This window comes from Stenella coeruleoalba (assembly GCF_951394435.1).
Source record: "Stenella coeruleoalba genome assembly, chromosome: 19".
NCBI classification, from domain to species: Eukaryota; Metazoa; Chordata; class Mammalia; order Artiodactyla; family Delphinidae; genus Stenella; species Stenella coeruleoalba.
The window spans coordinates 54,386,080-54,412,373 of NC_137165.1; the positions used below are offsets into that span (position 1 = coordinate 54,386,080).

General features: G+C 54.7%; 2 protein-coding genes across 2 annotated transcripts; both read right to left on the minus strand.

Annotated features, from left to right (window-relative positions):
* Positions 1-1,441: 1,441 nt before the first annotated feature.
* Positions 1,442-8,913, minus strand: MRPL58 (mitochondrial ribosomal protein L58). The gene is made up of 6 exons (XM_079904966.1): positions 8,513-8,913; positions 5,495-5,531; positions 3,046-3,105; positions 2,330-2,412; positions 2,054-2,223; positions 1,442-1,781 (listed from the first exon to the last, which is right to left on the minus strand). The coding sequence occupies exons 1-6, from the start codon at positions 8,696-8,698 to the stop codon at positions 1,697-1,699; spliced, it is 621 nt and encodes a 206-aa protein (XP_079761092.1). The 5' UTR covers positions 8,699-8,913; the 3' UTR covers positions 1,442-1,696.
* A 2,712-nt stretch (positions 8,914-11,625) lies between these two features.
* CDR2L (cerebellar degeneration related protein 2 like) lies at positions 11,626-23,305 on the minus strand. The gene is made up of 5 exons (XM_079905722.1): positions 22,393-23,305; positions 16,216-16,328; positions 15,759-15,907; positions 14,984-15,148; positions 11,626-14,030 (listed from the first exon to the last, which is right to left on the minus strand). The coding sequence occupies exons 1-5, from the start codon at positions 22,469-22,471 to the stop codon at positions 13,139-13,141; spliced, it is 1,398 nt and encodes a 465-aa protein (XP_079761848.1). The 5' UTR covers positions 22,472-23,305; the 3' UTR covers positions 11,626-13,138.
* Between the last annotated feature and the right edge of the window lie 2,989 nt (positions 23,306-26,294).

Sequence of the window (26,294 nt, forward strand, 5' to 3'; positions counted from 1 at the left end):
TCTAGGCCTGGCTCCCACTCAAGGTGGCAGGTGTGTCTTCCACAGCTCCTCACCCCCTGGCTTCCAGCCAAACTGGAACTGTTTAATCATGGCTAAACTGTTAATTATGGCTAACATTCGCTGGGTGTAGGCTCAGTGCCACTAACCACTACCACCCTACGAGGTGGGCACTAACAACATCATCCCTAGTTTATAGATGGTGAAGCTAAGGTTCAGAGAGGCCGAGTAGTTTGCCCAAGGCTGCACAGCTGGGGGTGGTGGAAGTCAGCAGCTGATCCAGGGCAGCTGGCTTCACAGCCCATTCTCTCAATACTATGGTTTACTGTCCTGGCCACAGGCAGGGCCCTTGGCCATCACTGGAGCCTCCCGGTGACAAGCTCTTACCTTGCTCCCTTGGCCAGCCCCTCCCCTTCTTCCATCCCATCTCAAGCACATCAAGTACATCTTCACTGACCATCCAGCTGGAACTAGTTCCTTCCCAAAATCTATTTAGACCTTTCTTGTGTTATTTACCACGTTTTAGGTCATGTTACCCAGACGAAGCCATTTTTCTTCTCAGCTTTTATCATCCTCTGATCAAATGGAAGTTCTCTGGAAGAAAGGACTTTTGTTTTGTTCATTGCTGATTCCCCAGGACCTGGCCCATTGCCCGGTATTCAATAAGTATTTGTTGAATTAATGAACCAAAGAATGCTGCACTTCCTTGTATATGAGCCTCAGCTCCCTACTGGGCTCTGAGTCCCTTGAGGACAGGGACCCTATCTTCCACATCTTTTGTGTTTCATAAGAGTCATTTATTGGGACTTGCCTGGTGGCACGGTGGTTAAGACTCTGCCTGCTAATGCAGGGGACACAGGTTCAAGCCCTGGTCCAGGAAGATCCCACATGCCATGGAGCAACTAACCCCGTGTGCCACAACTACTGAGCCTGTGCCCTAGAGCCCGCGCTCCGCAATAACAGAAGCCACCGCAGTGAGAAGACCACGCACTGAAACGAAGACCCAACACAGCCAAAAATAAATAAAATTAAAAAAAAGAAAAAAAATCTAAATTCCTCAATTTGAACCCGAGACCCTGCACCTTGAACTTCTATCTCCCTCTCCAGACTCACCTCTCACAACGACCTGGACAAATTCCCCATTCAGATGGATTCCTCATCGTCTCCTCCACCCCAGCCTTTTCTCTGGTCTCCTTTATTCACACTGTTCCCTTCAACTGGCATGTCCTCCCGGCTCTCGACTGATTAATATTCTAGCCCTGTCTCCAGGCCCAGTTCCGATGCCCACGCACCTGTCTCAGCCCTTCTGCCCCGTGTTCCCAAAGGGCTCATCCCTCTGTGCTCCCCCGGGGCTGTACAATCAGCCAATAATTATTAGGCAGATTTAAACTGAGAGAAAAGGGAGGAATTCTGTTCTGAAGCATTCTGAGAAGCGGAAGCCCACTGAGTTTAGAACTTTATTGCACCTAATATATTAAATGGATAATAGAGGTTTGACAACATGGTAATTGCCTGTAAAGACCTCTGCAACCACTGCCTACAACCCTCGTTCCAGATGAACATTCCTGAGATGGTTCCAATGTTACAGACAAGCACTGACAACAAACAACACACGCGTCTCCTGATGGTGTTAAAGCTCCCTCGGTGGCAGCTGCCTGGAGGCCCTAAAGAGGGTCTTTGCCAGCTCGAGGGGATGATTTCAGTCCACATCTACCCTCCTGCTGGTCTTTATGGCAGAATTTATTCTCTTTTTTCTCAGCCTTTCCCGATTCATGTTTTCTATCCTGAAAACAAAGAAAAACACAATTATGCCCAGATGCCCAATCAGTGGTTATCGAAGTGGTGAGAGGAGCTGGCAGCTGAGCGGGAAGCAGAGCAGCCGAAGCAGCAGGCGCCGGCCCAGAAGCCTCCACTCCGGGTCCGAGTCTCTCCCATTCCCGGAGCTTGTCCACCTGCCTGCTGGCAGGTCGTGGGCTTCACCGTGCCTCCTTTCTTCCCTGTGTAGCCCCTTGTCCACACGAATTGGTTTGCAGAAGCTCAGGGAAGTTTCCGGTACCTGATTTTCTGAAGTGCAGCATCTTCTCTGGATGGCTCCTTGGCTGGCTGGCTGGCCTCAGTAATCATGTCTCGAATTTTCTGTAGGCAATCTGCCAGATTTCGGAACTGATAGCGGCTGCATTCAGAGGTAAGGATCAACTCTCCTGCCCTGTTGATCTTATTTTTGTGCTGCGGAGAACAAAGGCAAAACCAGAGTTCTACAGAGTAAAGGCCTAAAAGTGACTGAGGGTTAAAGAGAAAGGAAGGGGCCCGTGGTCACGGGGCCCGTGGTTACCGTGACCGCCATCTTCTGCCGTACAGGCTCTGCAATCCACTCGGCGCTGGCCAGGTGGAACCTGACTTCAGCCTTGGAATTTACTGTAAATAAAGGGAGGGGGCGCGGGTCACTGAGACGCTCGGGCAGGCTCAGCGCCGGGTGGCTGGTGACCACCGGATTCTGAACCACAGGGAGGTGAGACACCCACCCGGGGCTGTTTCTACCCTGTGTGAACTCGGGGATACAAACTGGGCTATGGAATGAGCCTGCAAAGATAGTGAGGCACATCCAGACACAAATAAACTTCCAGGAACAAAACGCCTAGTGCTTTCTTCCTCTTACAATGTACTGGGTTCTGAAAAGAACGTGGGGGGTGCGGAGGAGCAGTCTTACAATGTACTGGGCTCTGAAAAGACTGTGGGGGGGGGGGCGCAGGAGCAGGGAGCGGGTCCAGGAGAACGAAGGAAACCTGCTCTTGGAGCCGGCTGCCAGCTCACACTGTGACTTCCCTTTGCTTAGACTCCCAAGCCAGTCCTAGTCCTAGCAACCCACAACTGAGAGTCTGAGAATCAGACCACATTCAGAAGAATAAAGAGGGTTATTATATAAATGGGCGGTATTTAAGCTTCTGAAAAAAAAAATCTCTTTACTGCCACATGAATGTAAACACAGAAGTCCTCAAGTCCGTCTCTCAGAAAAGCTTTAAAGTGAAAGAAAACAAGGCACCGTTGTACCTTTGTTAACATTCTGGCCCCCAGGACCACTACTCCGACAATAAGATATTGTCAAGCGATCTGAAAAACAGAACACACACCAACAAAATATTATCACAGGGCAAAACATGCAAACTGCTAATTTACCATCAACATCAGTATCCCTATTCGTCTCTCTTTCAATGACGTAACATTCAGATCAGTAAAGTCAGAGATTAGTTACAGATGTCAAAACTAAAATCAAGGGTCTCCCAAGGCCACAGAGAGAGCAGAGGAGGTGAAATTACAACCCAGGTTGTCTGCTTCTGGTCTAGTATGTTCCACTAGATCTGACTGCCCTTGTTTTTTGCTGTTAGTTTGTTTTAAGGCAAGGACTCTTGGGCTTCCCTAGTGGCTCAGTGGTTAAGAATCCGCCTGCCAATGCAAGGGACACGGATTTGAGCCCTGGTCCGGGAAGAAACCACATGCCGTGGAGCAACTAAGCCCGTGCACCACAACTGCTGAGCCTGTGTGCCACAACTACTGAAGCCCGCGCACCTACAGCCCGTGCTCCGCAACAGGAGAAGCCACCACATCACTGCGCACCACAACAAAGAGTAGCCCGCTCGCTGCGGCTAGAGAAAGTCTGCGCGCAGCAACAAAAACCCAAAGCAGCCACACACACACAAAAAGCCTTATTAAAAAAAAACAGGGCTTCCCTGGTGGCGCAGTGGTTGAGAGTCCGCCTGCCGATGCAGGGGACGCGGGTTCGTGCCCCGGTCGGGGAAGATCCCACATGCCGCGGAGCGGCTGGGCCCGTGAGCCATGGCCGCTGAGCCTGCGCTCCGCAACGACGGGAGAGGCCACAACAGTGAGAGGCCCGCGTGCCGCAAAAAATAAATAATAATAATAAATAAAGCAAGGACTCTTTCAAAAGCTCAAGCTAAGGGACAAACTGGGTTTAATGTTCTATTCTGAAATGCAGTGGATGTGGACTCCCCAGAGGGGAGGTGGCTCTCATTCCTCGTGAGTTGCGCGTGTACCCCTGGGCCTCGGTCGCGGTCAGTGGATGAAAACACCTGCTGGGTGAATGAGCGCTCCATTTGGAGCTGGGAGCCCCGTCTTCTAACACCAGCTCATCACTGACTGACTTTGTGACCTCCACAAACTCCCACCGCTTCTCTGGGTCTTGGTTGGTCTGTTTTGGATCTGTAAAATGAGGTTTCTTCCTTCTATTTTTGTAATTCATGAAAAGCAGCCTTGTAGTATCTGAGGGAAGCCGGGAAGGCAGAGCAGCGGAAAAGTTCCAGAAGACTGGGTGGTGAGCTGCAGGGGCTTTGGGGGGCGAGGAGTGCGGCCCCGTGGTGGTGGAGGGCCGGCCTCAGCGGGCAGCGGTGACCTCGCCAGATGGCTTCTGAGAGGCCCTTTGACAAATCAAATGAACTCATTTTTCTGAACAGGTGAGGAATACGTGTGGTTCCGCGGGGGGAGAGGCGGGCGGTTCTACCCCGGGGCTGGTGGCCTTGTCTGCATCCGTACAGGCCAGCCAGGCACGGGGAGACCTGGGCCCCTCTCAGAGAACACGAGCAGAGGCAGCTGAGGAGCGGCCACTGGGCCATCTGCCTGCCCGTCCCCCCGAGGCTGTCAGGAGACAGCCTCCCTTCTCTCTGGGTCTCGGCCTCCTCCTGCCTCAGGGCACAGCTGCGGGCCTCAAACTGCTGAGCAGCGCAGGACGCCGGCTCCTCTGCTGTAGACCGTGGTCGCCTGGCCTCCCTGTTTCAGGGTCACCCTGAGCAGCGCAGGACGCCGGCTCCTCTGCTGTAGACCGTGGTCGCCTGGCCTCCCTGTTTCAGGGTCGCCCTGAGCACGGGCCACCGGGCGCCGGCGCCTCTGGCTGCTCTCCTCTCGCTGTCTGCGCGCCAGAAACTCTCTGAACCTCAGGAGGGTTTTGCTTGTTCCTTTACAGGTCACGCCTTAGGCTTGATGGGCACAAAATTATGAAGTTATGCAAATGGTTTACAGGGAGAAGTCCCCACTCCTGCTCCCCAGCCACCAAGTTCCCGGTTTGTCCTTTCCCCTCCCCTCCCCACGGCAGTCCCTGTGTCCAGGGTCCTTCACATCCTCGCAGATCTACGTGTACATCCAGAAGTGTGTCTTTCAGATATATGTAAGTGAAACACAAATGGTAGCTCACTATACAGATGCTTCCGTACCTTACTTTTTTCAAATAACAATCAATTCATCTATCGTAAAGACTGTTCCACGTCACAAGACCATCAGGAGCTCTCTGTTCGTGCTGGGCACTGCACAGCACGCCGGAGTGGCTGCCTCATCACTTTTTTTTTTCCTTTCTATTCTCAACAATGCTGAAAGGACTCTGCTTTTGTAACCCCAGACAGTTTCTTTACTTTCATTGGTTTGGAGAGACCTGGAAGGAATGTGTGAGGGGTAGAGGAAATGACCGATTTTTTTATCAGCCCAAACTACTCACCTATAGGAATGTCGTAGTTGGCTTGCTCTGCATCATCCTGTAATGTAACATATACGGTGTCAAATAAACATTACCTACTGGGCGACTCCTAACTGTTCCAGGGCAACAAAGCAGAAATGATGTAAAGCCACGACATGAATGTAATACAACTATTTTCAGGTCTCCAGCAAAATTGTATCAGGATGACAGAAACATCTTCCCCAGACTCCAGAGGTACTGCCTCAGAAACACTCCTCCAGGGAAACGGAACTGACTTCTCCAGCCTTCCCTGCCGCTGCCCCCTGACTCCACTTAGCTAGTGTCGGGAACTACCAGCGCCCAGGGGAGGGAAGGTGCCACAGTACATGTACATCAGGCAGACTCCAAAAGGAACACCCTCTGCCAACCTGGAGCAACAAACCATGGGTCCCCTGTTCCTCCCCAGACCCCGGGAAGCTCGCATGTGAGGCTGTCTGCCTTCAACAGTGACTAGCACATCTGCCTTGAGGGTTTGTGTCAAGCTGACCTACTCACCCCAGGACCTCTCACCTTCACGTCTCCCCCGAGTTGTTCTTCCGAAGCCTCAAATCCTCGCATCCACAGGCCCAGTGCAAACACTACCCACTCTGAGGCTCTTCTGTGCCCCCAAGCTCAAAGTGTCTTCATCTGCCCCCACTCTGGCTGCGTTCATCACCCACCACCCCGTTTTTGCAGGGGGAGGGGGGCCCCGGGCCCCACCCCTACCCCCCCGCTGCACCGCATGTGGGATCTTAGTTCCCCCACCAGGGATCAAACCCGCGTGCCCTGCACTGGAAGCTTGGAGTCTTAACCACTGGACCGCCAGGGAAGTCCCTTCATCCCTTTTCATCTTAGAATTATCTGGGGGTGAAATCCCAGCCTACTCCACCTCTGCATCGTGGAGACCCTGGGCTGCGTCCTCCTTGAAGCTCGCTCTTCCCTCCTTCTGAGCCGGCCTCTCCAGTTTCCTCTCACCTCCCCGTGACTTTCTCACTCTCCTTTGCTTGCTCTTTGCAACCTTTAAAAACTCTGAAATGTCCTGAAATCCTTCCTCTTCTCTCTTTCCCTAGAACATTCCATCCATCTCCTTTGAAAATACCACCTTTGGGAATTCCCTGGCGGTCCAGTGGTTAGGACTCAGTGCTTTCACTGCTGGGGCCCCTGATTCGATTCCTGGTGCGGGAACTAAAATTCCACAAGCTGGGCGCCACCAAATTAAAACAAAAAAAACAACTTTGTTGATGACTCCCAACCTTTTGGCTCAAACTCAAACCTCTTTCTTGAGGTAAAACCAATTGCTATTCGAGGTCTCCTCTCTCGAGTCTAACAGATGCCTCAAACCTCCTCACAGAGGACCTCCCTTCCTAACAACCTGAAGTAGCTCTCTGGCTATCACATCAAAACACTCTGGTCTATCCATTACTTCTCGCTCTCTGGTATGTTTTCCCCATTTGTTTACTGTCTGCTCCTTCCGCTAGAACATAAACTCCATGAAGTGGGAACTCTGTTTTATCGTGGTGGTATCTGCAACGCTTGAAACAGTGTCTGACACAGGAGGTGCACGAGAAACTTTTTGTTGAATGTATGAACAGACAAACGAATGCTATTACCGTTCTGTCGTCTCCATTAATGGCAACACAATCCTTCCATTACTCAAGGCCCTAGACCTCAATTCCTCTTTTAATCTCACTTCTCAGGGAAAATCCATTAGCAAATCCGGTAGGCTTTCCCTTCAAAATTTATCTAGAACCTGACCAATTCTCATGACTCCTATTGCTTCCACCCCGCTTATCATCTCTTGCCTATAATATTGCAATCTCCTCACTGGTCTTCCTGTTCTTGCCATTCTGCAACCTCTTCTCTAGAACAGTGATTTTTGTAAAACTAAGTTGGATCATTCCGCTCTTCTGCCTCCATCACATTCAGGGCAAAACTAAAGCCCTGTAAGCCCTATACAAAGGCCTCCCCACAGCCTTCTCCCCTTCAGCTTCATATCTGAGCCCCCTGCTCAGCCACACTGGCCTGCTTGCTGTTCCTTGAACCAGCGGAACATGCTACTGCCTTGAGGGGGGTGGTATCTGCTGTTCCCTCCGCAGGGATGCTTCTCTCCCTGCTTTTCTCACGGCTCCCTGCTGCCTTGTTTCTCCCGAGTCTTTACTCAAGCATCACCTTCTCAGAGGCCTCCTCGGACCAGCCTACTTACAATTGTAACCCCACCCCCTACCTTAGCACTCCTTCTCCCTTCCGGACTTTATTTTCTCCGAAGTACTTATCACATACTCTATGTTACTGATTTTCTTCATTGCCTGTCTCCCTCCATTAAGCAGATAAGCTCCACTAGCATTAGGATTTTTGTGTTTTGTTCACTACTCTGTCCCCATGCCTAGCATCGTGTATACACCATGCTTTCAACTGAAGTTTGTTAAGTGAGTGAATGAATGAATAAATGAATGAACGCTCTCTTCCAATCCTGTAGGTGGAAACTCCATAGAACTGGGTGGGTCCAAACTCTCCCGCTCCGGACCCTGATACAGCGCCTGCACACAGCGGACTGTCAATAAAGGTATCCTGAGGCAACGAACCAGAACCTCTGTTTCGTCAGGCGTGCTGGGGTTACTAGAGGCTAAGGACCACGTCACTTGCTAAAAGGCTCCAAAAGGGAGCTACTTGGCAGCTTCCTGCCTTAATTGTCCTCTGTGGACGGCACTTTTCCCTTGGGACGAGAATTTGGGCCTGAGGAACGGGGAATGAATGCGGAAAAGCTGGTGGTCTTGTAAGAAGCATAGCCAGCATGCTCTCCCGGCGCCGGCACACCTCGAGCCACACGGGAGGCCGCCAACCGCCCAGCCGCCCCCGTGCCCCGGTTGCTCGGGCAACCAGCCTCCTCCCGCGGCGACCGCCATGTTTGAGCGCGTCCGTCTCTTGGATTAGCAGCACGCCCGGCCAATGGGGCCCCGGCTGCCCGACGTCACCCAGCAAGAGTCCAGGAAACGCCCCTTCCGTCCGGCCCTCCCGGCTCACCGGAACCCTCCAGGCGGTGTCCGAGCCCCGCGATTTGGGGTAGAGCTTGTCCAGACTGTAGATGCTCTGGAATTCGGTACCCTCTGCCTGTTTGTTCAGAGTCCGGTGGGGGCAGCGCGCGGGCCGCGGGAGCAGCCAGGGTTCGGCTCGGTTCAGGCCCCAGCGTAGCCACCGTACGGCCGCCATGTTCGGGTCTCGGGGCCGCTTCCGGTGGGCGTTTTCTTCCGCGGTCCGTGGGCTCGCTCTTCCCTCGAGACTTTGGTTCCGCTAGACCTTTAGCGCCTGCCATGGGGAGGAAGCGAGCAGAGCTTCTGGCGTTGCTCTCGCGCGGAGCTTATTAGAGGCTTCTGGTCGGCCGCCTTCAGGAGGCCTGGTTGGTGCTTTGAGGGCATCTGCTGCGATGGGGAAGACGTTGGCCAGACAGCGAGCTCTCCAGGGAGCCTCCTGGTGAAAAGAACCCCCGGATGCCGTGTCCCCCAGAAACACCACTTTTCTTCCTTTCGGTCTGTGCCTTCCTGGACCTATGTTCCCCCAAATCTCACAGCATCAACGAAGCATGCCCAGGTTCATCTCCATCTCCTTTACTCTTTGCCACTTTTTTTTTCACATCGCTCAATCTTATTTTTGTGTCTGTTGCCTGTCTCCCAGCCGGAATGTAATCACCTCCAGGAGGGCACTGGCTCATTGCTGGATCCCCAGTACCCAGAAGCTGGCACGTCATGGGTACTCAATAAATATTGTTAAAAGGGATCCTTTGGGAAGGTGTTTTGAAAGTTGAGTTCCGCCAGAGCTGAGTTTTAGTAACTTCAGGCTCATTCGCAAGGCAGCCTAAAAGCAAATCCCTGCTGAGCACCTGTGTGAAGGCTCTGCAGGACAAATACCAGGATGGAGGAGAGGCGGGCAGGTAGAGAAAGAAATACTTTAGACAATGGACACCCGCCCCAGCCGCCTGCTTTGTGGAGCTTGATGGCAGTCTCTCCAAGCCAGGAGATGAGGGGAGGATGGGGAAGTCGGTAGAGATTCAGACAGCCACAGACAGCCTAAGCAGAGCCCTTTTTACCGAACTGTTAAAAAATGAACTTGAAAACTGAGAAGTTCTAACTCTGAGAAAGGTTTAAAATAGAGCAAGCAGTGTTTGGAAACAGGTAAATGTTAGCTAAGTTGCTTTGTCGAGAGGCAGTGTGGTAAACGAAAACAGCTCAATAAATGTTAGTGATTATTAGTAATACTAGTGGTTATTTCTTAATGGCGGGTTCTATTTTTAGGAAAAGCACAATTACCTAGAAAAACATGTCCTTGGGAATGCGGCTGTTTGAAATAGGAGATCGTCATCAAGTCAGGGCTTTACCATCTTAGCCTCATGGATAAAGGCAAATTCTTTAGGAGGGAAAACAATACTTCCCAAGCACTGGCTTTGCAAACCCAGACTAGGAAGGGAATGGCAATTGACATGCGCTTTGGGGGCTCTAGGCTTTAAAGGGAGTCTCCTGGGACCCTCCCTGTCTGACTTAATCCCATGACCTCAGAGGGAACAGAGGCGTCTCCATGGTGACTGGAAAAAGCTGCTCAGGGGAGCAAAGCCAGGGACTTGCCCAGGTTGACGGCTCAGGGATTACGAATAAAACCACCAGCCCATGGCATCACTGCTCTGAGGCTGGGTTCCAGCTCTGCGCCTGACCCAGAGTGATAGGAAAAGGAAGCTGTAGGTTTCCATGGCCCCAAATAAACAGCCTGCTCAGGCCATCTGGTGGCCTGGATTCTGGGAGAGGAGGGGGTAGAGGAGAGAATGGAACAAGCTACCCTGTGGTGGATAGAGGAGCAGCTGGCAAGCTCCTTTCACCTGCTGCTGCCAAGAACCATCCAGCACAGAGGCCCTTCTGGGAGAAACAGTCCTGAGAGGTGCCACCTGTTCCCTTAAAAAGGGGGCACTCAAGGCTGAGGCCAACCTTCTTCCCTTCTCTGGTTCTCCATAGGTTGAATGGGTGCTTCAGGAAGGGGACACGCATAGGGGCGAGAAGAGGGGAAGAAAAGATAAAGGATCATCAAGCCATTTCTGGAAGCTCAGGAGCTTGCAGACACCAGGCCTTCTCTATAGCTGTGAGTTGGGGTACCACCCCCATGTAGAGGGGGTCCACAGGATTTTCCTTTCTTCTTTTCTGGAGTGCCCTAGGTCAGACTAGCTCTTAAAACTCAACATTACGTGGAGGTAGGGAACATGCAGTATCACACAATGGGATTGATCAGGTCTGGGTTCGACTATTTCTATGTGATTTTTTTTTTTCGGTATGCGGGCCTCTCACTGCTGTGGCCTCTCCCATCGCGGTGCACAGGCTCCGGACGCGCAGGCTCAGCGGCCATGGCTCACGGGCCCAGCCGCTCCGCGGCGTGTGGGATCTTCCCGGACCGGGGCACGAACCCGCGTCCCCTGCATCGGCAGGCGGACTCTCAACCACTGTACTAACTTAACCTCTAAGCCTCAGGATCCCTATCAGTAAAACAGAGATTTTACCGCTGCCTCATGAGGTTGCTGAAGGCCTGGGTCATTTAAAAGGCAAAGGAAGGCTTCCCTGTTGGCACAGTGGTTAAGAATCCGCCTGCCGATGCAGGGGACACGGGTTCGAGCCCTGGTCCTGGAAGATCCCACATGCCGCAGAGCAACGAACCACAAAGCAGGTGTGGGTTGGGAGGAGGGATTTCAACATCAGTACAGCAAGGAGGGTCCACCCCACGGGGTACCCTGCAAGGCCACGTGACCGGCCTAGCTGGTACTCAACAAATATGGAAACTTCCAAGAGCCTGCTACTTAGAGCTGTTTGGCTGCCAATCACGGGGGTGGTGAAGCTCAGGCTGTGCCCCTCCCCCCCATAGATAGCTGTGTGATGGGAGGCGGGTGTATGAGGTGCACAGAGACAGGACCATGGCTCCATTTCTGGCTTTAGATTACTGGTGCGTTTTTTATTAAAGAAGAGAATAAAGCATTTGTAAATATATTTCTCTCATGTATACTTCGAAGATGACGCTGGTCAGCAGCTACAGAACCGGGGAGCAAACAGGCAGAAGCCCTTCCCCCACCCGTCTCATCCCACCCCACCCCCTCCACCCTAGGTGCCGGAGACACACGGATGGCTGGGAGCTGCCCAGCTCCAACGGACCAAAGGTTCCAAGATGTGTGAATGGAAGGACCAGCTGACAACTTTCATCACAGTGCCGCCTGGAAAGCAGGGTGGCGCCTCCAGGGGGGTTGGGCAGGCTTGTTAAGAAAACCCCTTTACCCCTTAGAAACAAGTAAGGCATGAAGGTTCCCCACTGGGCTCCCAGCACAGAGGCCGGGGCTACTGACTTCCACTGCGTTGTATGGCTCCTCTGATTTCTAGGGTCTCAGGAAGAAGGAACTGGGAGCCCTGAAGAATTTCTCAGGGCAAACGGGGGACCTGGGCATCTCTTAGCTGAAGCTCTTAGCTGAAGCTGGACCTTCTGAAGCCTTAACAAAAGACTAAACCCCTGACCCAGCTGGGTCCTCAAAAGCAGGCATTGTATGGGAAGGAGGAGACATGTTCCCCATCTGGTCCCATTTCCCAGTGTGGGGTGAGACTCTTGGGCAGGCCCCAGTAAAGGGGGCCAGGGGAGGACGCTGGGACCATGGGCTGGTGGCACACATCCAGGACATTCTGGGGGTGGCAGGCATGACCTGCGGTGGGGTGGGCCTGGGGGGAGCAGGGGAGTGAATGAGACACATCATGGTCCCTGAGATGGGGACAGGCAGAGGCCAAGCTCGGTGAGTCAGAGGAGGCATGCAGAGATAGGGGGCTCCCACTGCCCAGACCCCTGGAAGGCTTGATACCCAGAAGGCATTTCCAGGGCTGGAACCCAGGGAGGCTGGCTCTGAGTTGATTGGCTACAGATCTGCAGTGGGCTGAGGATCTCCAGGGAGAAGCCCGCCCTCACCAGGGCTGGAGTCAGGCCACTTGGGCCTGGCTCAGGCTTTCTGCTCTGCATGGCAGGGGCTGTCTCTGACCTGGTCAGGACCCTCGAGGTGGGACAGCTGGTGCTAAGGGAATAACAGTGTGTCACAGCTGGAGAAGCAGTGGATGGTCCAGGAGACCCCTGGAACCTGCAACAGCTGGCTCTGGGGTCCCCCTTCAAGTGTTTTCAGTTGTGGCGAGGGGTCAGGGAGACCCTGCCTTGCAAAAAAAACTCTCAAAAAAATAAAAATAATGGAACTTTGAAAAAAGAAAGCCAACTGGTCCAGAATGGCTTTCAGAAGCCTGGCTACAAATCTGAGAGCAAGGCCCAGGGTCAGAGGGTCGGGGAGAGCGGGGAGTGGGGGCTGGGAGAGCGGGGAGTGGGGGCTGGGAGAGCGGGCAGTGGGGACATTTGGCTTGCAGACTCTCGGCTGTGCCTTTGGGCTGGCGCGGGGTGGTGGAGGGTCCTGGGAGGCAAGAGGTGTTGACCGCCTCCCCCGTCAGCAGGGAACGGGTGTCCCCCGCATGCTCCCTGGGTCAGAGAGCAGCCTCCCTCTGGGGTGTATTGCTGCTAAAGGGCTCCCTCTCTCACCAGAGGCTGCACAGCCCAGGTGAGAGGGACCCCACGGCCTGATCCTGGGGGAGGCCACTGGCCGGGGAACCTTCACTTGCCGCTGTGCGTCTTGACTTTGGTGGCGTTGATGTCGGCCTTGGTCTTCTGGATCCTGGAGAAGATCTCCTTGAAGAGCGCCTTGTACTCGGGCTGGCTCTGCTCCAGCCGCTTGTCCACGGCCTCCACGTGCTGGCTCAGGCTCTTCTCGCCCACCTTGGCCTCCCCCTGGCCCTCCTCGCTGCCCCGCAGGTCCTTCCACGAGCTGTCCCGGGAGATGGGCCGCGAGGTCTGCACGCCCGCGTGCCGCACCCCCGCCCCGTGCTGCCGGCACTTGCTCAGCAGCTCCTCGTACTTCTCCAGCAGCGCGTGGTACTGCTCATCCACCTCGCGCAGGATGGACATGCCCCGCTTGCGCACGCTGTTGGCGTGCAGCGTGAGGTTGCCCACGTGCCGGCCGGCCGGGTCTTTGGCCACGATGGCGTTGAGTGCCGTGTCGCTGCAGCTCTTGCGCACGGTGTGGCCCGGGGACGCGGCCGGAGAGGAGACCCCGTCCTGGGCGCCCGAGTCGTCCCCGCTGCCCGGCTGGGGGTCGTCGGCTTCAGGCGCCTGGGTGAGGGGCGCCAGCAGGGCCTCGGCCAGGTGGTCCTCCCGGCCCAGCAGGTAGGTCTTCGCCTGCTTCATCTGCTGCAGCTCCAGCAGCTCAGCCTCCAGCTCCTGCACACGGAGGCGGCAGCCCTCCATCTCGCACAGCCGCCGCTCCAGCTCTGAGTACTCCTGCAGCACCACCGCGTACTCGTGCTCAGCCCGCTGCTGGCGCTGCCGCTCCTGGCTCACCTGGGAGCGCAGCACTCCCACCAAGGTCTGCAGCCGCTCGTTCTCCTGCTCCAGCGGCCGCGGGCCCAGCTCCAGGGAGGAACTGTGCAGGCGGAAGGCATCCTCGCACCTGGGAGGGAGCAGGGGCAGGTGGGCAGAGGGCGGTGGGCACGGCCAAGGCCCCGGGAGCCCAGCCGCATCTCTCTCCCTGACGGGGTTGGATAGGCTGCCCCACCTAGAGTCGCTCTCGGCCTTTCTACCCCTGTTCTCTGCCCTGGGAGGTTGCCCTTAGCTTCCGCCAGGTTTCCTGGCTCTCTCTTGGGTTCAGCCAATGGGAGGCACTGGCAGGAGGGCCAGGGGGATGGGGGCAGAGGGAGGTCACGGGGAATGTCTTCCCCTGGGCTCCTTCCCTGGTTACTGCAGGCCAGACAGCGCTCTCCCTGCCTTCTAGGTTCCAGTAACCTCCCTTCTCCTGGTCCCTTCAGGCCTCAGGATGGTAACAGCTCCTTGCTACTGCAACCCCAGGGTGCTGCAGTGTCCCCCTGGTTTCCCCGCACCTTGCCCACACCTCTTTATTAAGCACTGCTCAGTTACTCTGGGAGGAGGCTATCTGTCTCTTGCCAGGACCTTTATTGAAACACCCACTAAATACACCGTGTGTGCAGTATTCTTACATTAGGGAGTCATCCTACTCAAAAGACTTAATGAGAACTGAAAGGTAGAGTTGTTAACCCCTCCTGGGTGAGAATTCTGGCTTACTAAACAAACAGGTGACCTTGGATAAGACACATGATCTCGGAGTTTCAATTTCCTCCTCTGAGTAGTGGGGACGATAAATCACACCTTAAGGTACTGCCGTGAGAATTAAATCACTTAGCAGAGCGGTGGGCACACGGCCAGTGCTCACAGGAGCCAGCTGCTGACTGTCGTAGCAACGGGAGCAGCCCCTCCAATAGCCTGGACAATGCGGCAGCTCTCCTTCCCACCTGCTGCGGGGCGCCTCCCCGCCCTTCCCTGCCGTGGTTGGCAGCCCCGGGCACTCGGAGACACGGTCCAGGGTCCACCTCACCTACCCTCACCTACCGGGGGCTGGCGCACAGCTCCTTGAGGCAGGGGAAGGTGTGGATGGTGCGCCGGCGCTCTCGCTTCTCCCGCCGCACTCGCAGTTGCTCCAGGTCCCGCAGCTGCTCCACCTGGGCCTGCAGCTCCTCCACCTGGGTCTGCAGGCGCTCGATGGTCTCTGTCAGCCTGGGGATGGGGTGGGGGACACACGCATGGGAGGGACTTTAAGGGGACGGGGCCAGCCCTCCTCACTGCAGCCCTAGGGGGACTTGGGGGTGGGGGACAAACAGGTGACCTTGAGCCATGCTGCCCGTTGTTGAGGTCAGACAGGGAACTCCTTGTACGTACGCCCAAGGACCCACTCTTTTCCCCCACCTCCCGAGGTGACCAGGCCGAGCTGACCATTTCTCCTCCGTGTCTCCTCGGTTCCTTGTACACCCATCTAATCACTTATCACCCTATAAAATAAAATATTTTGCAATAAAATATTTACGTGTCTGCCTTCCCTCCCAGAGGGCGGGACAGCGTCTTTGCATCCCCATCACTGTATTCCCCAGTGCCTAAAACAGAGCCTGGTGTGTAGCTCGTGCTTAAAGAAGGTTTGTGTCCTGAATGTTAAGCCAGCCCAAATCGACAAGGACAAACTCACTACCATCCCGGGTTCCCAGACCGGGGCTTCTGAAAGAAGGAGACTGAGTCACACCCACTGGTCAATAGGCACACATGTACACCCAGCCCTGGGCCTCTCCTTGGCCATCCCCAGCCCCCGGCTCCCAGCCCTCCACCCGGTCCTCACCCATGGATCTTCTGCTGGGCAGCCTTACTCTCCAGCACCAGCTTCTGGTTGGTCAGCTCCAGGTCTCGGGCCGCCAGGTCCAGCTGTTCGTACACTTTGGCGTGCTGATCATTTACGTGCCGCAGCGTGTCCAGCTGTTTGGTCAGGTACTGGGGGTGGGGGTGGGTGAGTAACCTTTCAGAACTGGGTTGGGGAAAATGTCTCCGCCGGGGCCCTCCTCCCACTTCTAGGAACAGGTTTGCTTTGGGGTATTCGTCTGCAGCAGAGGGAGGTGTCAAGATGGTGGTGCAATAGGGCTGCCTGGGACAGTTGTGCAGGTTGTGAACTGCACAAGGCTGTTGGGCCAAGCCTGGGCCTGCTAAGAGGGCACCTTTTCCTAAGCTGCACAAAGGTACACACGGGCCAACGGGTCCTTGATGGGTGGCGGAGCCTGTGCAGGGCCCGTGTGGCCCCTCACCTCAATCTCCTGCACTTGCTCCTCGTTGGTGGAGTACATCTGCTGCAGAGACTGCTCCAGCTCCTTGTTCCTCTCCAGCAGCGTCTTCCCCAGCTCCGCAGCTAAGTGCAAGTCTTGGGGGGGAGGGGGCGGGGGGGGGGGATATGAGCAGCTGAGAATGAAGTTGGAGGACCCCCGCCATTCCTGTTCTGAGCACTCATTCTGGGCTGGGCCTCTGGGGACCCTGAGAGAACCAGGACCCAGGGGCCACCCCTGGGGAGACTCCAGGCCTGGAAGGGGATGTAAGCCACAAGCTAAGCCTGTGCATTGGCTGTCACTTCTGCCTGGAATGTCCTCTCCCCAGACACTCCCAGGGCTCACCCCTCTCTGCCTTTAATGTCACCTTCTCCAGGAGGCCTTCCTCAGACATTGACCTCACTGACCTCAAAACTGCACCCTCCCCCACGCCCCACTCCCTCCCTGCTTCATTTTTCTCCTGAGCTCATATCACCACCAATTTACCAAACAGTTTGGACCCTTATCTTGTTCGTCTCCCTTGACTAAATCGTAAGCTTACAGGGCAGGGATCCTGCCTGTTTCGGTCACTGATATTCCCAGGACCTAGAACAATACCTGGCATAGAGCAGGTGAATAAGAAATCTTTTCTGAAAGAATGAGTGAGTGGAATGTGATAAGAGCATCAGCAGACATAGGGGCAAAGTGCCCTGGGATGATAGGTAAAGGAGAGTTCACGCAGGGGACAGTGGGAATCTCAGGCAATGAGCAGCCTTGGAGTTGGGTTTGGAAGGGCGGCTGGAGCTTACTGAGAGGGGGAGGGGCAGAAGGGCTTGCTGGGTGTTGGAACTGGACATGGCTTCAGGGCTCTTTGGCCCAGGACTCCCCGGGTGGCACAGTGGTTAATCCGCCTGCCAATGCAGGGGACACGGGTTCGATCCCTTGACTGGGAAGATCCCACATGCCCCGGAGCAACTAAGTCCACGTGCCACAACTACTGAGCCTGCGCTCTAGAGTCAGCGAGCCACAACTACCGAGCCCACATGCCACAACTACTGAAGCCTGCGCACCTAGAGCCTGTGTTCCGCAGCAAGAGAAGCCAACGCAATGAGAAGCCCGCGCACCGCAACAAAGAGTAGCCCCCGCTTGCAACTGGAGAAAGCTTGCGCGCAGCAACGAAGACCCAACGCAGCCAATAAATAAATATATTAAAAAAAAAAAAAAGAGAGAGAGAAAACAGGAAAGTAAAAAATGGTGCAATAAAAATAAATATTAAAAAAAAAGCTCTGGCCCAACCTCCTTATTCTATGGATGACAGGTTGAAGAGGAAAGAATGAAACCCGAGGTTTCATTACCTGGGTTATAGCCACATTGGAAGCAGAATTCACATCTCCTCACCCCAGTTGGGTACCATTTGGTCCTAGTGACACACGCCCCTCTCCAAAACCTTCTCCTTTCCCTGGGCAGCAAAACCAACCTCTTCCCCCAGTAGCCCCGATTCTTGTACCCTGTGGGACCGGAACCTCCTTTCCCCAATCCCAGCCAAAGGTAAATGAACACCTATCAGAGAGGTCGGGAGGGAATCTGGCCTGTCTTTAGGGGGCTGTATCGTGGGGAAGGGGAGGGGTTAGAAGGGAATGGCAGGTGCTGGCATCCCTAAAAATTCTCTCAGTGGGTCTGAAGTTGGTCGAGGGTACCTAGACATTTGGGGTGGGTATTTCCCCATACATAGGCCTAACTCCTTTTAGAAGCAAAGGGTAATATATAAAATAGATAACTAATAAGGACCTACCGTATAGCACAGGGAACTCTATGCAATACTCTGTAATGACCTATATGGGAAAAGAATCTAAAAAAGAGTAGATATATGCACAGGTATAACTGATTCACTTTGTTGTAGAGCAGAAACTAACACAACATTGTCAATCAACTATACGCCAATAAAAATTTAAAAAAGAAAAAAAATTTTAATATGTTTGTAAATATATTATTATTTATATTTAAATATATAAATGTATGTCTAAGGGAAGCCTAGGATCAGATTGTGGTCTCAAAGAGGAGGTCAGATCAACTTAGGTTGTGTGCTTGGTGGAAAATCAGCAAGACCACCCCTAGTTCGTGACGAGGGAGGCACGCCAGCTTCCTGCTCCCTGTAATGGGATGGCGGACATTTGGCTCATCCACAAAGCTATCAAGTAATTCATGTATACGTGAAAAAGAACAGACGGTCACGCTAACTTTTTTTTTACCCTTGGGAACTGTCAGGTCGTCTGTGACGAGGCCGCTGCTAGGGATGCTGCCTCCTGCACTGGCGTGGGAGGACAGGCTCTGTGGGTGGCCTGCATGAAGGCCCTGAAACTTAACCTTGAGTCCAAGGTCAGAGGCAGAGTGAGGAAAGGCCAAGAACAACTGCACTTTATGCTCTTCCTTCCAGGTGAGCATCTGAGCTGTGTGTGTATTCCTACTGCCAGTGGGTTGGGCTGGGGCAGCTGTCATACTGCAAGTCATACTGTAAACCGGGGATATTGAAGGCAGCGAATGTGACCCGGGCCGCTTAGCGATTCCGAGATGCGAGATGCAGGAAGGGAACACAATAGAAGCGGCTTGGGGAGAATCCCAGAGACTGTCTCAGGGAAATGGGATCACAAATGCAAGCTAAGCTGGTCCGAGCTGCCAGGAGGGATCATGAGAGAAGTCTAGAAGCTGCAGGGCAGGGAGCTGAGTAGAGCCAAGTGCTGGGGAACGGACACCAGCTAGATGAGGGCTGGGCACGGCTTTGGCTTCGGGGAGGGTGCAGCTCCCTCTGGACCAGAGGGGGAGGGAGTCTTGGGAGTGGGCGGACGGGAGAGCTGGCTAAGCCAGAAGTGGAATCTGGAGTAATGAACAGCCTGTCACAGCCAGATTAATGGTTACACTGGACCAGGCCAGGGAAGGTACTGAGTCTGAACTGGCATCTCCTCTGCCTGGACCCCAGCATTTTCTGGGGTCTCCTGCAGTGGGCTGCAGCAGTTTTGCCCTCTGAATGCCAGCAGAGGTGTCGCCCAGGAGCAATGCCCCAGAGCCCTAGAGAGAATGGCTGGGAGCCAGGGGATGTCTTTGAAGAGAAATCCTGAAATCCTACTGCCCCTCCTGGTTGGGGTCAGGGTGGGACCCCCTAGACTCCAGAGAAGAGAGGTAGGGAAAGGACAGAGGACAGACATAGGGAAGAAAAGACAAAGACAAAGGGGGCAGAAGGAGGCCAGCTACCACCTGGCAGGGCTGCAGGGGTCCTGTTCACAACCTCCGGGGCACCAAAGTCAGGAACCCTGGGTGCGCAGAATTGGGGTCCGGTCACCTCCCTCCCCTTGCCATGTCAGAGTTCTCCCCTGAGGCTGAGACTCAAGGTCAGGAGCCCAGGACCTCAATTCTGTGACTCAGCAGTCATCTCTCAGCCTGGAAAGAGGTACCCACAGGGCCGGCCACACCTCGTCCAAGGTGGGGGAGGGAGGCAGGCAGAGAGAGAGTGCCAGTGCTTAATAATTAATGGTTTTTTCTATTTTTACTGGTGCTCGTGACAGTGGGCAGAGGGAACACAGTGAGAAAGGAGGACCCTGTTTGTCCCAGATGCCTGCCTCCACTGGGATGGAGCAGCATCAAAGTCAACCAGGAGCTTGATGGCCAAGCATCTGAAAGTAAAGTTGGGGCCCGTCCTCAGGGGAGTTGGGGCTAGCTGAGAAAAACCATGTCTTGGGACACTCAGAGGGGGGCAGCTGGGCGGGAGAGAATTTGGGGAGCGGGTGTGGGGAAGGGGGAAGGAACAGGCACCCGATCCCCCACGTGTCTGGCCTTTGGTCCGCGTTCACCCCACCATCCAGCCTTCTGTGCCAGTCCCCATGGGGTGCCGCAGCAGCTGTGCCTGGGACTTCCTCTGACTCCCACCCCGGCACTCCAGATAATTCCTACTTTGCAGTCATGTGTGGTCTTTTCGCATGGCTCTGTGCCTCGGTACAGGCACCCCCTCCACTTAGACTACCGGCCTGCTTCCACTGCCGGGGCGGGGAAGGAGGGCCCTCTTCACCCTACAGCTCGGAGGGGTGTGTAAGCCTTTACGCGTCTCACAGCAGAAGGCCCTCACTTCTGTTCTCACTGTCCGCAGGGGCTCACTGCTGCAGAACCCCTGTCGCTCCGTCACAGGTGCTACTCTGATCCCATTTCTGCCTCCTCTGCTGGACTGTGGAGACTGCGAGGGTGGAGATCACGTCCCAGGCTCAGCACAGCACCTGGCCTACGGCAAGCAGACGTTTGGCTTCTGGTGGAAAGCTCCAGTGTCTTCTGAGACTGTCTCATTTCTGGTTTCCCTCCTCGTTCCTGGGCTCTGCCTGCTACTCAGGCTACGAGGCAAGGCTGACTGCTGCAGACCAGTAAGGCCAGAAAAGCAGGGGCCTGTGGGGCCCATATCCCGACCCCAGACCCAAAGCATGGCTGCCCGGCCCAGCTGGAATCTCGACATCTCTCTCCCTCTCCGGATGCAGCACATCTCCCACCCCTACTCCCTAGCTCCTTCCTCCCACATCTGGGCCGGGCACAGTGCCAGAGACTCCTTTAGGGGTGCGGGAATGAAACGAGACAGCAACAACATCAGCATCTGCCTCTGAAGAGGCCATCTTCCTAGGCACTCAGCTTCCAATCTTTCCTTCTAGGCCCGCCTCTTCCATGAAGCCCTCTCACCGCATCCTGTCACTCCCACTCAGTTCCAAGCCCAACTCCACCTACTCAGGTGCACCCAGGAGGCCAGGGCTGGGACTACTCCCAGCTCCCAGGATAGTGTCTGACATTTAAGTGGAGCCTGATATGTGTTTGTGTAATGTGAGGTTTTGGGGGTAGCTGCCCAGGATGGGGAAGGGGGTTGTTGCAGCCAGGACGGGGCATTTCACTCCAGGCAGGGAGGCTGAGGGTAGCCTCTAGGACACAGAGGTGCGGTCCAGCCCAGCACCCCCACCCCACCCCCCGTCCTACACTGGTCCCGCAACGGCTCTGATTAACCCACGGTCCTGAACACAAGGGCAGCGCCTCATCTACCAGCAAATGTGGCCACGTGGGGATGTGGGTCAGGGCCGGAAAACAAAGGCTCCAGGACCTGGCTAGATGCCTCACATGAGGGCAAAGGCAGGCGTCTGGGCCCCATGGATGGAGACCCAGAGCAGAGGGTGTCCGCACACACTGAACCAGACTGTGTCCACACCCACCAGGCTTGCTGGGTGACTGTGGTCACTTCTAGAACATGTTTCCTAGCGCCTCCAATTCTCACCATCCAAGAATGAGGCACTTTTCTTGGGAGGAGAGGTTGGGTTTGATCTCACTCCAGCAGGCCCTGGCCGCGACCCTCTTAGGCCTCCTCCTCCTTCCTGTCCTAACAGCCCCACCCCCTACTTGGAGTGACGTCACCTCGGCCACCTCATCAACCCCTTTCCAGTCGCCCTCTCTGCCCTCAGATGGGAGAGAGGGGAAAGTGACTCCCTGTTTACTCAGGCTCTGATCTGGGGCACTGCTCAGAATTCCCAAATCTGATCCCCTCCAAACCTTGAGCCATTTGGGAGAAGGCCAGCAGGGGAAGGACCAGGGGACTCCTCCCTCTGGAAGGCAGATTGGACTCCTAGTAGCCTCCGCTTCTCCATCGGCAAGGTGCCGGCACCCCCATCACCTCCCTGGGTAGAGGGGAAGGGAGTTGGGGAAACTTTCTAGGAGCTCAGGAATCCTGGCGGGGAAGTGTGCTGCTGGATTTGGAATGGGGATAACTTCCTCCCCCCTCGGCCCCCCAAAACCCCTCTCAGCAAAACAACCAAGGAGCCACCTCCTGACCTCCAAAGACTTCCAGCCAGTACTCTCAGACCCCCCCAACAATACCCGGGGCGCCTGGGCAGTTCCTGCCTCTAAGACGGGGTGGGCGAACTGGCTGAAGTATGCCCCTGTTGTTCGGGCAAAGAGGAAGACCGCTCCCCCCAGTTTTGCAGGTCTTCACGTGTTTGGTTCGGGTCTTCCCGGGCAGCGCCCCCTCTCTCCACGTCCCCATTCTCCAGACGCATCTCCTCTCTCAGTCCGGCACGCCGGGTGCAGCCCAGCCCTCCCCGGGGTGATACCGCCCAACAATGGAGAAGCGGACAGGGGTCGCGGGGCGCACCCCGCTTTCCTGCCCCCTTTGCTCACCCTGCTCCAGGTCCTGCTGGTCGTACCAGGGCTCCTCTTCCTCTGCGGTGAAGTCCTCCATCCTGGCGGCCCTCCGCATGGCCCCGCAGGCGGCGGGCTGCAATTGGGCGCTGCGGCGGCGCGGCTCAGGGCCGGGGCGCGGGGCCCGGGACAATGCGGCGGAGGCGGGCCGAGCCTCCCGCGTCGCGGACTCGGGCTGCAGTGCCCCCGCCCGCGCCGCGCCCCCTCGCCATCGGCCGTCGGCCTGGCGCCCACAGGGGGCTGGCTCGCTGCCGCGGTCTGGCCCGGCTGGGGTCCTGCAGAGCCCGGGGCACCGGGCGGCGGCTGCACAAAGGGTGGAGGGGCGGGGACGGCGGGCGGGACGGCGGCAAGGAGGGCCCAAGCCCGGCCGGCAGGTCTGGGGCGCTAGGAGCGAGCGGGTGCCGCGGCGGGCGCCCCCTGCCCGACTCCGGCCAGCGCTGCCCCCCGCCCGCCCGGCGACACCAGGAGCCGCCGCTGCATCTTGGCGGGGTCCGCCCCGCGCTTCCCGAGCCGCCCGCTCCGCGGGGTGGGGCCAACCGCCGATGGCCAATCAGGAGACGTATGCAAAACTGGAGGCGGGGCCGAGGGCGGTATCTCCGCAGCGTTGAGGTTCGGCTGCTGCTGAACCAACCCCACCTTCCCTTCACAGTCGACTCCAGTTTACATCTCAATGCCTAAAATCATTTTATTTTGTTTACCTATTGTTATCTCTCTCTCCCCGTAGATCTCCTGAAAGCAAGGATCTTGTCACTCTTGTTCACAGCTGGGCTCTTCAGTGCCTAGAGCAGGCTGACCTACTGCTACCTTCCACGGACACTCTTTGAATGAATGAAAATTAATCAAAAATTACCTTTAAGAAATTGTGTTTAAATGCCTGTGGCCTGAAACCTCACTCCAGGAGTGGTGAACTTTGACTGTTACCTCCATTCTGGGCCTTTCCCTTTGAGGTCCTGTTTCCCTTTCCCTGGGATTCATATCCTATACCCAACTATACCCATTAAACTATATAAGTGTCACTTATCCGAGCATTCTTTCCTTAAAGGAGTTTTCAGACTCAGGTATACATGTAACTCACTTTTATTAGGCCCCACCATGTGCTGGTACTGTTGAAGCACCCTGAGTATAACCGACTCTGAATCTATGTGGCAAATACATCAAACAAAGGACTTGTATCCAGAATATAGAAAGAACACCTGCGAATCCACAAGAAAAAGAAAAACAGCCCAGTAGAAAAGTGGGTAAAAGACTTGACCAACACTTCACAAATGACCAAAGTGACCCAATCAACATGTGACAAGTTGTTGAAATTCTTGAGAAGGAGCCACGGTTGTTTCTGTAATAAATTACCCCAAATTTAGTGGCTTGAAACAACACACACTTATTATCTTACAGTTTTGTAAGTTAGAAGATTGACATGGCTCTTGAAGACTGAAATCTAGTTGTTTGCAAGGCTTTGTTCCCTTCTGGAGGCTCCAGGGAAGGGTCTCTTTCCTTGCCTCTTCCAACTTTGAGAGAAGCTGCCCACGTTGCATGGCTCATGACTCCCTTTTCCCATCTTGAACGCCATCAACAGCAGGTGACCCTTCTCACACTGGATCACTTTGACTTGTCCTGCCACCTTCTTCCACTTTTAAAGACCCTGTGATTACACTGGGCCCACCTGGATAATCCAGCATAATTCTCCCATCTCAAGATCCTTAATTTAACCACAACTGCAAAATTCCTTTTGCCATGTGAAGTAACATATTCAAAGATTCTGGGGATTAGGTTATGGACATCTTTGGGGATCAGGATTCCATTTACACAAAGTTCAAAATTGGCAAAACAAATCTAATCAGGATAGTATTTGGCCTTGGGGAGACATGGGGGAACTCTGAGGGGCCAGGAGTGTTTTATTTCCTGATCTGGGTGTTGGTTACACACAGGTGTGTTCATTTGTGAAAATCATTGACGTGTATACTTACGTGCACTTCTCTGAATGTTATACTTTAATAGAATAGTTTACTCAAGAAGAAGGAAAAAAACACCCTATGGCTAAGACACAGGTAGTTTCTGCTCTCGTGTAGCTTACATTCTAGTGGGGATAGATAAGTGATTACAACCTGCAATGTGCTGTGAAGGAAATTAACAGGCTTCTGTGAGAGAGTCTGGGGGGAAGGTTCAGGAAAGACTTCCCTTAGAAGGTGACATCTAAGCTGATACCTAAAGGATAAGATGGTGCCAGCCATGCCAAGCTCTGTGGGGAGGATGTTCCAGGCAGAGGAGACAGCAAGATCAAAGGCCCTAAGAGCTCGACATATGTTAGAAACTGATGCAAGCCCAGCATAGCTGGAGTGGAGAGGATAGAAGACAGATGAACTGGAGTTAGGCCCATGGGAAGGAGTTGGGATTTTTTTTTGTTCCCAAGTACACAGAGAGAACCAATAAAAGGCTTTTCGTTTTCAGTTGTGAAATATCACTAGCAATTTTGGAGCATGGATTGGAGGGGGGGCAAGAGTGGAAACAAGAAGACCAGTTTGGAGGCTTTTGCAATCATCTAGAAGGGAGGTAACAGTGTGATGCGCAAGGCTGGTGGTAGTGGAAATGGAGCGAGATGAGAAATATTTGAGGTGTAGAACTAAGATGTGCAGATGAATTGACTGAAGAATCAGAGTGATGCCTTAGACGTCTGGCTTCAGTAACTGGGTGACAGTGATGCCATTTACTGAGATGGGGACAAAATGAATCTAAGGGACGAACAGGTTGGGTGGCTGTCCCACAGGGATCTGGTCACATTCCAAAACCACCAAATCCCTTCCCATTCGTTCATTTCTTCATTCTGCAGCTGTGTGGAAATGTACCCACAGGAGCCAGGGAGTTTAAGGAGTCCCCAGAGGAGAGAAGAGGCAAAGGGCTGAGGGCCACGTCCTGTGCAGCGAGGATGATAGCAATGAAAGGCAACCCTTCAACCTGAGAAGTCACCGCCAACGCCTACAGCTAAGGATGGTTTCAGCGATGCCTTAGAAGACCCCCATGTTTGAAAACATCCAGCTCCTGGGTCATCTCTCAGCTTTTGGCCTTTACCACACTGACCACACCCTCAGCATGACCAAAATACCCTCTCTCCCTGTGGACACCCTCTCCCTGCCCCAACCACAGAAGCATTGCCTGGCAGGGATAAATAAATGTCACAAAGGCTGAATTCTTATTGCTGCCTGAGCACAGGGTGGAGTGATTCAGGCTGGAGTCCCTGGATCTCATGAGGCTGGTGTGGGGTGGGAGTGAGCTGAAGCTGGGCAACCGGCTCTGCCAGATTGGTGGAACCTCCCTGTCCCCTCTGCAGGGGACAGAGGGTAGAGGCTGGGTGGCTGAGGGCTGTGGTGCCTGCTATCTGCCAGGCCTGTGCTGGGCCCTTTGCCTGGGTTGGTTCACCAGTGGTGCCCAGTGGGACCACTCCCAGTGCCTTCAGGGCAGACTTGGTATTTCCTAAACTGTGCCATGAGGAGGAAAACAGATCTACCTTTTATTTTTTGCGGTACGCGGGCCTCTCACTGTTGTGGCCTCTCCCGTTGCAGAGCACAGGCTCCGGACACGCAGGCTCCGGACGCGCAGGCTCAGTGGCCATGGCTCACGGGCCCAGCCGCTCCGCGGCATGCGGGATCTTCCCGGACCGGGGCACGAACCCGCGTCCCCTGCATCGGCAGGCGGACTCTCAACCACTGCGCCACCAGGGAAGCCCCAGATCTACCTCTGAAGAAGGAAATTCCTCAGCTTCCCTGAACTACCAGCCAACACGCCCTGGGATCCATTTCTGGCCTTTCCTCTAAGCAGGGCAGAGCCAAGCCCAGGGGTGGGAAGTATAAACTACCCGACCTTGGTAACCCCCAGAGCATGGTACCTCA

Bases quoted from the DNA above. Each gene is read 5' to 3' on its own strand.
- CDR2L (XM_079905722.1), bottom strand. From the start codon at position 22,471: ATGCGGAGGGCCGCCAGGATGGAGGACTTCACCGCAGAGGAAGAGGAG. The intron at 15,908-16,215 runs GTGAGGGGCCAC...CCCCACCCCCAG, and splicing joins AGCAAGTGCAGGAGATTGAG to TACCTGACCAAACAGCTGGA. The intron at 14,031-14,983 runs GTAGGTGAGGGT...GCTCCCTCCCAG, and splicing joins GAGCTGTGCGCCAGCCCCCG to GTGCGAGGATGCCTTCCGCC.
- MRPL58 (XM_079904966.1), bottom strand. From the start codon at position 8,698: ATGGCGGCCGTACGGTGGCTACGCTGGGGCCTGAACCGAGCCGAACCC. The intron at 3,106-5,494 runs GTGAGTAGTTTG...TCTGTTTTTCAG, and splicing joins CAACTACGACATTCCTATAG to ATCGCTTGACAATATCTTAT. The intron at 2,224-2,329 runs GTAACCACGGGC...TGTTCTCCGCAG, and splicing joins GGCAGAAGATGGCGGTCACG to CACAAAAATAAGATCAACAG.